Source organism: Dipodomys spectabilis, unplaced genomic scaffold, assembly GCF_019054845.1.
Source record: "Dipodomys spectabilis isolate Male_0828 unplaced genomic scaffold, ASM1905484v1 ptg000069l, whole genome shotgun sequence".
NCBI lineage: Eukaryota > Metazoa > Chordata > Mammalia > Rodentia > Heteromyidae > Dipodomys > Dipodomys spectabilis.
Window position 1 is genome coordinate 26,892,441 of NW_024870746.1, and position 12,852 is coordinate 26,905,292.

The window sequence follows — 12,852 nt, forward strand, 5'->3', positions numbered from 1 at the left end:
ATTTATTTGGTGGTAATGGGAATCAAACTGAGGGTCTCACACTTGTTGGCATATACTCTACTACTTAAACCACTTTTTGAGCCCTTTTTTGAATGTTGTTATTTTTGAGATAATGCTCTCACTTTAGCCAATCTGCAATCCTTCTACCTGTGCTGACTTGCATCACTGGGATGAAATGTACACACCGCTACATCCAGCCATTGTGCTTTCTTTGTAGCTTGGGATGGCAGGTGCACACCACCACAGCTATTGGTCAAGATGGGTTTTGGCCTGGGCCGGCTTCAAATTACCATCCCCTCATCTCTGCCTTCCAAGTAGGTACAATTACAGGCTTGGGTTGCCACACCTAGCTACTATCCCTTTTTCGCAAATGAGGAACAGGTCAGAGAGGGAATCGGATTCCCCCCCACCCACCAAATCATACAGAAAAACAAGGCTGAAATGGAACTAAATCAATCCTGTATACTTCCTGCTAAGTCCAGCCTTTCACTGTTAGCTAGTAGCAACTATTTTGAAGCAGATATATATTTTTTTCATTTTTAAAATTTTTATTATAAAGGTGATATACAGATGGGTTATAGTTACATAAGTTAGGTAAAAAGTACATTTTATTTTTTGTTGTTGATTGTGGGGCTTGAATTCAGGGCCTGGGCACTATCTCTGAGCTCTTTTTGCTCAAGGTTAGCACTCTTACCACTTTGAACCATAGCTCCACTTGCAGTTTTCTGGTAGTTACGTGGAGGTAAGTCTCAGGGACATGCCTAGGCTGTCTTTGAACCAAGATCTTCAGATCTCAGCCTCCTGAGTACCTAGGATTACAGGTATGAGCCACCAGTGATTGGCTAAAGATTACATTTCTTCCAGAAATGAACCTACAGACCTATAGCCATCTAATCTTCGATAAGGGAGCTAAAAAAAATAGAATGGAAGAAAGAAAGCCTCTTCAGTAAATGGTGCTGGCAAAATTGGTTAACTACTTGTAGAAAACTAAAGCTAGATCCTTATATATCACCTTGCACCAGAATCAACTCCAAATGGATCAAAGACCTTGGAGTCAAAGCAGACACTCTGAAAACATTACAAGATGGAATAGGAGAAACCCTAGGTCTCCTTGGCACAGGGCGAAATTTTCTTAATAGAGACCCAAAGAAAGGTTGGACAAATGGGATTGCATAAAACTGCAGAGCTTCTGCATGGCAAAGGACATAGCTAGCAAGCTATGGGAGAAGATCTTCACTAGCCATACAATGGACAAGGGTCTCATATCTAAAATATCTTCAAAGAAACAACTGCCCAATAACTAAGTGGGCTAAAGACTTACAGAGAAAACTTCTCTGATGGGGAAAGAAGGATGGCCAATAGACAACCTTCTAGCCATAAAAGAAATGCAAATCAAAACAACATTGAGATACCACCTCACCCCAGTTAGAATGGCTATAATCAAGAACTCTAATAACAACAGATGCTGGAGGGGATGCGGACAGAAGGGAACCTTACTACATTGTTGGTGGGAGTGTAAACTTGTTCAACCACTTTGGAAAGCAGTATGGAGGTTCCTCAAAAGACTCCACATAGAGCTCCCCTATGACCCAGTAATCCCACTTTTGGGCATTTACCCAAATGATCACAAACAAGACCAGACTAAAGCTATCAGTACGACTATGTTTACTGCAGCATTATTTACCATAGCTAAGATATGGAACCAACCCAGATGCCCCTCAGTAGGTGAATGGATCAAGAAAATGTGGTATATATACACAATGGAATTCTATGCCTCCATCAGAAAGAATGACATTGTCCCATTTGTTAGGAAATGGAAAGGCTTGGAAAAAATTATATTAAGTGAAGTAAGCCAGGCTCAAAAAAACATAGGTCCTATGGTTTCCCTTATTTGCAATAACTAGTATATGTTGATGTTAGGGAAATGAACCTTAAGATATGTATTCAAATGTTTTTTTCTTTCATGCGATTGTTTCTAACTTATTTATAAGATGATTTCATTGTTGCTTTGTATGTCCCTCCCCCACGGTATAAGCCCTGCTTTCACTGCATTTGATGTTGGTATAATTTGTGGAGGGGAAGGGCAAAAACAAATCGTTTAATTAGGGAAAAAGGTGGACCCATTGCAACAATGAGATGTACAAGTTGTTATGTCAAAAAACGAACTTTACAACTTTGGTGGGGGGGAGATTTGGGTGGGGGGGATAGGAGGGGATAGGAAGGGGAAACAAAGGAGGAGGCTACAATGTTTGACATGAAATGTACTCATTATCTTGCCCATGTAATTGTAACCCCTCTGTACAGTATTTTCACAATTTAAAAAAAAAAAGGTTACGTTTCTTTTTGGACAATGTCATCCTTTCCCTCACTCAAAGAAGATATATTTAAAAAATACTAGACAGAGGTACAATATGCTACTATAGGTGTCTTCAACCTGGTAAACCCCTTATCATTCTGCTACTTAAGAGTTAGGACTCAAGCAGGGGACAGCTTTTTTTAAAAAAAAATTTCTTTCTACTTCAGTATTGTCCCATAGCATACTATTTGTATAAATAATCTAGAAACATCTAGAATGGCAACTTGCTGGTCATTTGAGCCTTCAGCAAGCTATAATCTTTTTACTAGCCTTGATGTTGATGGCTCCTAACTGATCAGATGGGGGAACTATGATAATTTCTTAAAATAAGGTAGTCAGATTTGTCCTATGAACTGATTCTTCCTTTCACACAGATTTCTCTGTATCATGGCATGCTGTTTGGTATTATTTTACCATAGTAGAAAATGCATCTACTGTCATATACATTTTACTTTCTTGCTGTTCAATATTCATACTTATTATATTAGTAGAGAAAAGAAGTAAATTCAGCCCTGCTATAGACTTTAGGATGGAAGAAATACTGATTTAGAGCAAAAATATGCTCTTTTCTATAGTACCTTTTTGAATTGACAAATGTCTGTAACTTGGAGACAGAGGGCTGAAGCAAATGACTTGAAGATATGACAGAATTACGGCTTAAAATTTTAACATTCCAATCATAATGTCAGCTTAATCTGCTGATAGCTGTAAGTTAGCAGGAAAAACTATCTAGCTTACAAAGACCACAAAACGATTTTAGAAGATCAATATGTGTGGCGTGTGACTCAAGTCAGCATAGATCATATCCTGAGACAAGCAGCATAGAGTGCTATGTCCCATGTAATGTGGACAGGCAACAATTTTAGCTTCTTGTGGAAAAAGTTACTTACAGTCATCTAAAAAGAAAAGAAAGGACATACATTAAAATGATATAAAATTCAGGGCTGGGTAGGGGTGGGAAGAAGAAATAAGCTGCAAGGAAAAATAGAACAAGAGAAGCAAAGGCAGACACTATCAGACTCTATTATTAGCTGAGGGAATTGTTTACATTTTGTTGCTAAGGAAAACTTGGAGCTTTGGAAAATGAACCCAGCCATTACACTATTGTGACAGCTGCTGTTGGGCCCTGGTATCCCTACAGAGTTATCTGCCAACTGCTTACCACTTGCCATTTCTACCCTGCTGTCTGCCAGTAAAATCAGCCTTTTTATAACCAGATAACCGTGTTGTTTTTTCTATGATCCTCAAAACAATCCAAAGTTTGGATAGAAGTGACTGAAGTACTATGAGAGTACTCACTATAGAATTCTAAATTGTAGCATAAGACAGACTTAAATTCAAAAGAAGTAGTAGTTCATGAATTCAATGAGAGTAAAAGGAGGCCTAGGTGATGTTCTTTACTGTGTGTCTGATGCAGGGTGTGATAATAAGTGAAACTTAAATGTTCTCAGGGCTTAGAATTCCCTTCCATACAGTAAGGAGAGTATAACTCCTATTTCCTTTTTTATGTAAAGAGAGTACATTTGAGTGCACTAAGCTTGTGGAGGGAGCAGCAGTAAGGGGAGAAATTCATAAATCCAAGATTATGTCCTTCTTAAAAATAATTAATTTTCAGAAGTTCTGCCAGGGGCTTGTATTCAAAACCTCAAATGATCTAGATGCCTCCAAGCCTTGAATCTCTATTTAATTTACTTGTCAGTGGTCTTGAACATTTCCATAGGTTTACACCAGTAAGAGCCTGTGGTTCTTAGGGTTCATCTTATTTTTTTCAAGCCCTGTTGTTCCTTGTGCCCCATTATAACACTAATACCTTCATGAGGAACTTTGGAAAACACAGAAAAATAAAAATGAGTTCACGGGCTGGGAAGGTGGCTCAGTGGTAGCTTGCCTTGTATGCATGAGGTCCTGGGTTGAATTCCTCAGCACCACGTAAGTAGAAAAAGCCGGAAGTGGTGCTATGGCTCAAGTGGTAGAGTGCCTAGCCTTGAGCTGAAGAGCTGAAGGACAGTGCCCAAGCCCAGAGATTAGGCTCCACAAACGACAGAGGGAAAAAAAAAAAAAAGAGTTCAGAAAACTTCCCAAACTTCCAGTGTTAAGGTTTCCATGTTTGTTCTATTTGGTATCATAAGGTATCCTTCTGCATATAGCTTTGTTCATTTAACAATCTGTGTAAGGCTGAAAACTGTTTCCGGTCAATTGGTATGCACACTCACCCATCTTCTTTAAGAACAAAACCTCTAAAAGGTAGAGCCAGTTTTGAAATGTAATGGTAAGATTCATTCCCCAGTCTAAGTGCTCTGGTTATAAGATTATTTCTGATAGAAGACTTTACACCGCTGAGGTCTTACGGTGGCCAGTTTCAAAGCCCCATTTATCCCAATGCTCACTAATTGTTTCAAATTGGACCTGCAAACACAGGCTTTAGGCCTCCATCAAGCTTTCCCATTAGGAGTTGAAACATTTCCACAATGAGCTGATTACAGAGAAGCTTCAGCTTCAAAAGAGAAGAATTATCACCCAGCTTGCTCTTTCAGAAGGAAATTTTAGCTGTTTTCAAAACATCTGAATTTTTTCTTTCAGCGCATGCTTGTCTACAGGGAGAAACTAAATGGCTTTAATTCTGTAATGGTTTAAATGAAACGTTTTATTTGATCAAATCATTCCACTGCTAAAAATCTCAAGTTGTATTTCATAGCTTTGAGAATAGAAAATCAAAGGTTTGTTTTGTTTTGTTTTTGGTGCCAGTCCTGGGGCATGAGCTTAGAAACTAGGCACTGTCCCTGAGCTTTTTTGTTCAAGATTGCTGTTCTACTATTTAGAGTTAAAACTTTTCTTCCAGCTTTTGGCTGGTTAATTGAAGCTAAGAGACTCTTGGATTTGTCTGCCCTGGCTGGCTTTGAACCTCAAAGCTCAGATCTCAGCCTCCAGAGTAGCTAAGATTACAGGTGTGAGCCACTGGTAATCAGTGGTGAAGATCAAGTTTTTCTTTTCTTTTTGTAGTTGTACAAAGGAGTTGCCTTTAACAAAGCAGCTTGTAAATACAATACATCTTGATCAATGTCACCCCTTTCAACATTCTCACCTGTTCCTCCTCTTCCTACCCTTTCCCTCATGCTTCTTAATTTTATAGGATATAGGAAGATCAAGTGTTCAACAAAGCACAGATGACACTCTATATGATTTGGTTTCTGTCTCTTCTTCAGCTACACAAAGGAATACCAGTTTGGGGTTTCCATAGGGGAAAACGCTATTAGAGACATACATGCTGCATTCTGCCCACCTGAAGCCATACTCTTTACCCTTCCTCCCAGATGGAAATGTCCTGAGAAGGCTTCTGGCTGATTCTGTTTAACCCTCTGCTTCCCAAATGCATTTGGCCACAAAAACACTTTATATCCTCCTTCAATGAAGTCTATTTCCTAAAAAGACACTTTCAGAAATGTAACATAGACCTTAACTTCTCCCAGATTTAAGCACATCAAGCTTGTATGTTTCTTGAATTGCTTATGTTTTTTCTAAAACACCATCCATCATTAATCTTTATTAATTTGTCATTACTACTTATTAATTTCCAATTGCCCTTCAAAATTCAACTAAAGGGCTTCAGGCAGGGCACCACAGTAGAGCACCAGTCTGGAGAGTCAAAGATGAGTTCAAATCTTAGTGCTGCAAAAACAAAACAACCACCCCCCCTCCCCCTCCACAACTTACAGTCACATCCCAGGTACCCTAAGCTTGGCCAAGCAGGTATTCAACCACTCTAGCCATGCCCCCTGACTTTTTTACTTTAATCATTTTGTGGTGATATTTATGCCTGGGCCAGCCTATATGACAGTCCTTTTTTTTTTTTACATTTTCCACATAGCTAGGATAATAAATGCGTGCCAGCACCATGCCTAGCCACTGGCTGATATAGGGGTCTCACTAACTTATTGTCTAGGCTAGCCTCAAACTGTGATCCTCTCAATCTCTGCCTCCAAGTAACTAGGATTGCAGGCATGAACTATTGCACTTAGCCACAATTCACTAAAACCTTGACTTAATCCATATATCCTCATAGCTGCTGCTTCCTGAGGGAACATGTTCTGGAAATCTTATGTGGTACACAGAAGGTACTCAATAGGACTTGTTGACTGAATAAAACTAACACAAAATATGTAGCAAGTACTCTCTTTTCATTATGGATCATAAAATTCCCAGAAGGCAGTCACTGAGTTTTTCTAACAGTTCATGTTAACTAGGAACTTAACAAGACATTGCTAACAAACTTGATCTTCCCATCCTTGTGAAGGATAATCTTAATGAACTTGTATTATGTATTTCACCTCAGAAATATTTTAAAGGTTTTCTCTAGCTAATGAAAAGATTACTTTTGCATATCATTTCTGAATAAAATATCTATATTATATCTGAGATAGTAAATACATAAGCATTAATATTCACTACTGATTTATTAGAATTTCCCTTTCTGGAAATCAATTAAAAGAGGATAACTGTTGTTCTGAAAACTGTCAGCCCAGAAAACTGGCTTCCTTTAATATTTTATGCAAAGAAGTAACAAAAAAGCAAGAAAGGAAGCAGAAAATATTATTTTCCAACTCACTTATCTCTCTTCCTTTCCTGTCTTGTGTTTTGTAGAGCTGTCTGCAAAATAAGCTACCAAAGTGTTTTTCTCTTCCAGTATCTTTTAGCTGATAACATTTCCTGACTTACAGGAGTTTGTCATGTATTGACTTTAATATTGTATTTTTGGTAATAAAATTTTTTTTGTTAAAAAAAAACATTTCCTGACTTCTTATTATACATATACACTCATAAATATAAATTCTTCCTTTGGATATTCAAAATAAATCAAAGTAAAATTTGAATTTTGATAGAATTTCACCTCTTTTACAGTCTTGAAAAAGTATAATTACACATTTAATCTTCAAGTAGATCGAAGACTCCCAAATGGAGTGCATTCCACTTTCTTTTTCTTTGGGGGGGGGGGGGGAGGTCTGGTCTTGGGGCCTGAACTCTGGGCCTGGGCACTGTCCCTCAGCTCTTCAGCTCAAGGCTAGCGCTCTACCACTTGAGCCACAGCGCCACTTTCGGCTTTTTTCTTTTTGCTTATGTGGTGCTGAGGACTCGAACCCAGGGCCTCATGCATGCAAGGCAAGCGCTCTACCACTGAGCCACCTTCCCAGTCCTTTTCATACATTTTTTTAAGTAGAAGAAATAGTCTATGTTCCCTTGGTCACAACCTCCAAGGTCTTGATCCTAACAATTAAAAAGTTCTTCTGCTGGCAGTCAGTGGCTCTTGCTTGTAATCTATGCTATTCAGGAGGCTGTCATCTCGAGAATTTTGATTTAAAGTTAGCCTGGCGGGAAAGTCTCCAAGATTTTATCTCCAATTAATTGGCAAAATGCATACCTAGAAGTGTGGCTCAAGTGGTAGAGCACCAGGCATGAGCAAAAAAGCTGAATAAGAGCTCAAAGTCCCGAGTTCAAGCCCCAGTATCTACACACACACACACACACACACACACACACACAGCCCCAGTATCTACACACACACACACACACACACACACACACACACACACACACACACGTTCTTAGAGCTAGAAGTATAGCTCAAGTATTCAAGGGCCTTTGCTGAGCCTAATAAGTACAAGGCTCTGGAGTTCAAGCTCTAATACTTTCCCACCCAAATATTCTTTGTAGCTTCTTCTGATTTTCCCTATGCTCTCCTAATTTCTCTCTAGAAAAATTGCAGAGTCCTGGGGACTGTTAGTTTGCACATATAGTCTTAGCTACTCAGAAGCCTGAGATCTGAAGGACTATACTGGGCAGAAGAGTGTGTGAGACTTTTATCTCCAACTAACTGCCACTACTGACAAAAAAAGCTAGAAGTGGAGGTTTGGCTCAAGTGGTAGAGCACCAGCCATGAACAAAAAAGAAACTACAGCATATAGGGGTCATTGGTACAGTGGTGTAATCCTAGCACTCAGGAGGCTGAGAGAGGAGGATCACAAACTCAAGACCAATTTGGACCATACAATGAGACTGTCTCAAAAAAAAAAAAAAAAAGTAGGGGCTTAGGATATAGCTCAGTAGCAAAGTACTTTGCCTAGCATGTGAGACCCTGGGTTCAACTTCTAGCAGTCAAAAGAAAAAAGAAAAGAATATACAGTCTCTACCCTTCAACCATATCATTTCCTTTCCCTTGTATTCATTTCCTTCTCTGATTTTTTTTGACAGTTAATAGCTTTTTGCTGACAGAGAATTCATCAGACTACCCAGAAGATATTTTTTTCTGTGCTTCAAGTTCCCCATTACAAAATTCAGAAACAATATTTGACAATGGTTGCTCTGATGAGACAAATACAAAAACTTATGACTATGTCTATAAAAGAATAAATGTTAACTAACTAGAAATAATTAAGATCTCTACCAAAAGCTTTTCTAGAAGCAAATGACAGAACCCTTAAAAAAAAAATGAAGATCCAGTTCCAAAAATTTGAGCTTGGGGATAAGACTTCACTCTCACTCCTTTATCTCCTACCCCAAAGTAGAATGTCACAAAGGTTTCGTTGAGCTACCATACCTCCTCTTCTCCCTGCCTTCCACAGAGGAGTCTGTTCCAGGAGAGGAGGGCACAGAAGCAGCAGTAACCCCATTGGTAGTGTTAGGTGGAGGGCGATTAGTGATGACACAGAGTGGGGTACCAGAAGAAACACTGTCTGCTGCTTTCTCTGCAGTAGAATCAGCCTGGGATCTGTAAGGAGTCCTGAAATGAAAAAAGACATGAACAGAATGGTCAGGCATGCTTTACAACAAAGCACTGCAGGAAGGAGGCTCAGAGATAGACCTAATGAGAGAATCTTCCTGTTCAGATTTTGTTACTTCATTTACTCAGAGTTCTAAATCTTTCAATAATATACATATAATCTGATACCCTTTGCCAGAAGACTTGCATTTTGACATTTTTGGTTTTTTTGCATAAGATTAAAAACCAGAGGGACAAAAATTAGCTATGGCAAAAGGCAAAATACTGACATGCAAGAGTGTTTTAAGATTCCTCATTGCCATCTGGCCTCCCTCCAAACATGCAGACTCTCTCTACACATGAAAAAGACACCAAAGTCACTTACGATATTAATCTCCACCTGTCCCTTAATTCTTGGCAGTAACAGTCTTTGTGGCAGTCATCAGCCTAGATTTGACAATCATCTTCTTGGATTATCCATTTGCAAAACATCCCATAACCTCAGTATGTTTAGTTGTCTTTAACCCAGTTCAGTAACTGCAGCCGCTTTCCAATTTAACCAATGTCTAATTGTCTACATTCCTAACTGCACAAGTGAGAAACTGAAACAAAAACAGAGCAGGATTCTATATGCAACCTTAACTACAGACTTCAACAGCAGGCTGTATAATTAAACTCATTTATGGAAAAACAAGAGCTTTGTATCTGAACAAAGAGTTAGGAGCAACCATTGGCTCTCCACCCAAAAAGCTATCATTTGTGATGTCACAGCTTGTTGCTGGGGTAACAGAGATCCAAAATTGATACTCACGAGATGGGAAAAGCAATGAAAAGCATGAATGTTAAAAATCTGTATTCCACCTACTCACAATCATTATCAGAGGTATTTACAAGGAGCTCAATTCCAAAATAATCACATTATTACAATAAGCTTAAAGAAACAATCACATCCTAAAAGTAGCATCCTAACTATGGTATCCAGGTATAAATATTAAAATAGAATACTTGGGGTCAGTACTGGGGTCTGAACTTAGGCCCAGTTGCTTGCTAGGAGAACACTCTACTTCAGCCATGCCCTCGGCCATTTTTTTGCTTTATCTTTCAAATAATGTCTTTCGTTTTTGCCCATGGCCGCCTTGGACTGCCATCCTCATACCTATTGCCTCCTCATACCTACTGCCTCCTGCATAAACTGAGATTACAGACATGTACTTTCATGCTCTGCTTTTGAGACAGGAGACTGACTAACCTTTGCTTTAGGCTGGCTTACAACCTTAATCCTACTGAACTCCATCCCGCAAGTTGCTGGGATTAAAGGCATGAACCACTGTGCCTGGCCTAAAACAAAAACTCTTGTGTGTCTGTGTGTGTAGACCTACATGCTGCATGGGCCTGGAGTTTTCACTGTGTGTGTAGACCTACATGCTGGGGTGTGTGTGTGTAGACCTACATGCTGGGGTGTGTGTGTGTAGACCTACATGCAGGGGTGTGTGTGTGTGTGTGTGTGTGTGTGTGTGTGTGTGTGTGTGTGTGTGTGTGTGTGTGTGGACCTACATGCTGGGGTGTGTGTGTGTGTGTGTGTGTAGACCTACATGCTGCATGGGCCTGGAGTTCTCACTGTGTGTGTGTGTGTGTATAGACCTACATGCTGGTGTGTGTGTGTGTGTGTGTGTGTGTGTGTGTGTGTATAGACCTACATGCTGGGGTGTGTGTGTGTGTGTGTGTGTGTGTAGACCTACATGCTGCATGGGCCTGGAGTTCTCACTGTGTGTGTGTGTGTGTATAGACCTACATGCTGGTGTGTGTGTGTGTGTGTGTGTGTGTGTGTGTGTGTGTGTGGAGACCTACATGCTACATGGGCCTGGTGTGTGTGTGTGTGTGTGTGTGTGTAGACCTACATGCTACATGGGCCTGGTGTGTGTGTGTGTGTGTGTGTGTGTGTGTGTAGACCTACATGCTACATGGGCCTGGAGTTCTCACTAGGCTTTTTTTGTTCATGGCTGGTGCTCTACCACTTGAGCCACACTCCTCCCACTTCTGGCTTTTTTTCTGCCTAAATGGAGATGAAAGTCTCAGCTTCAAGCTGTGATTCTCAGATCTCAGCTTTCTTAGTAGCCAGGCATGACAGAAGATACAACAGAATACTTTTGAAGACTGAAATAATACCTAAAATATACAAGTTACTTCTCTAGAAGCAATTAATAACTTAGAATAAGGTGAAATTTGTATGTATTTTCTTTTTTCAATTTTTTATTGTTATTGTAAAGCTAATGTACAAAAGGGTTACAGTAAATACATTTCCTTTACTCTCTTTATATATTTTCTAATTTTAAAAACTGAAGGCAAAATTAGTCAATTTGAAGTACTAATAAGATCAGGCTAAAGCACAGCTATAAAAAAAATTAGCTACTTAAGAGGCTGAGGCAAGAGGATCACTTTTTTAGGTTAAGGCACTATACTTATTACAATATTACCTAAAGTTTATTTATTTTTTTATTTTTATTTTTTGGGGTCCAGTTGTGGGGCCTGAACTCTGGGCCTGGGCGCTGTCCCTCAGCTCTTCAGCTCAAGGCTAGTGCTCTACCACTTGAGCCACAGCGCCACTTCCGGTTTTTTTCTTTTTGCTTATGTGGTACTGAGGAATCGAACCCAGGGCCTCATGCATGCAAGGCAAGCGCTCTACCACTGAGCCACCTTCCCAGTCCCTGAAGTTTATTTTTAAAAAATAATAACATGTTTTGGTCTCTCTGCCTTGTATTAAGCTCCTGGGATGCCAGAGATTTTAGAAACATGTTGTAATTTTACAAGTGGACTAGAAGGAACAGAGTAGGGGAAGCTTGGTAGTAAGGATCAAAGCTGTATAGTGGAGTCAGCTAAATCATGGGTTGGGAAGAATTTGAGGCTAAGTTTAAGCCAATGTAATGATCTCTTTTTCACCTGTAAAACAGAGGCAATAATACCCTGACAAATAGGATCCCTATAATGATGAAATTAAACAATGTATGTAGAAGATCTAATATAGTGCCTAGAATACAATATAATCTCAGTGGAAACTAAACCATGACACAATAGACAAGATCCTGCAGTGGACAAATCTGGGTTCAAATCCTATTTCAGTTTCTCCATCACTATGGGATCTTGGACAGATGATTAGGGAAGCTTTTGTCTGTTCCCTCATCTATAAAACAAGACTGTTTGCTGGAGGCAGCTAGCTGCTTAACCACAGTCATCATTTTTCCCCCTCTTACATATGGAATACCTGTATAACTGAGGGCAGTAATGTACTATTACAAATCCATATTTCCTTGAAGTATGAAATGAAAGAGAGCAAGAAATTAGTGTTTCTCAGAAAATTACCAGTTTAGAGGGATTCTCTCTTTGCCTCTTTCCCACTTTCCTCCTGCTTCCTGCCTAGAATGTAGCCACAATGTATACAGCTCCAGGAGTTATTTTGAAACATGAAGCAATCCTTGAAAATAGAAGCTTTAGTGTAAAGATTAAAGAAGAGAATGACCAAAAAAAATGTGAATCCTTTAACAACTCTGAAGGTAGTATGTTATCACTATTTCAAGGCTTTCTTACATGCAAGGCAAACTACAAACCTTCATCTTCTTTATAAGACACTATTATAAGACACACAGTACAAGGACACACTTTATAAGACATACAGTAGCTTTACTGTGCATAATCAAATCATAACATAAATTCTACTTAGTACTTAACCTAATGTTTGTCACAAAATAAA

The 12,852-nt window shown here is 39.3% G+C and overlaps 1 protein-coding gene across 4 annotated transcripts in view; it reads right to left on the reverse strand.

The window, feature by feature from the left end:
* The window catches only part of Ppp1r12b (protein phosphatase 1 regulatory subunit 12B), a 204,202-nt gene that overhangs the window by 111,212 nt on the left and 80,138 nt on the right, over positions 1-12,852 (reverse strand). For all 4 annotated transcript variants that reach the window (XM_042681368.1, XM_042681367.1, XM_042681366.1 and 1 more), the window contains one exon: positions 8,946-9,128. In XM_042681368.1, coding sequence (XP_042537302.1) covers positions 8,946-9,128 — 183 coding nt within the window. The remainder of the gene's footprint in view (positions 1-8,945; positions 9,129-12,852) is intronic.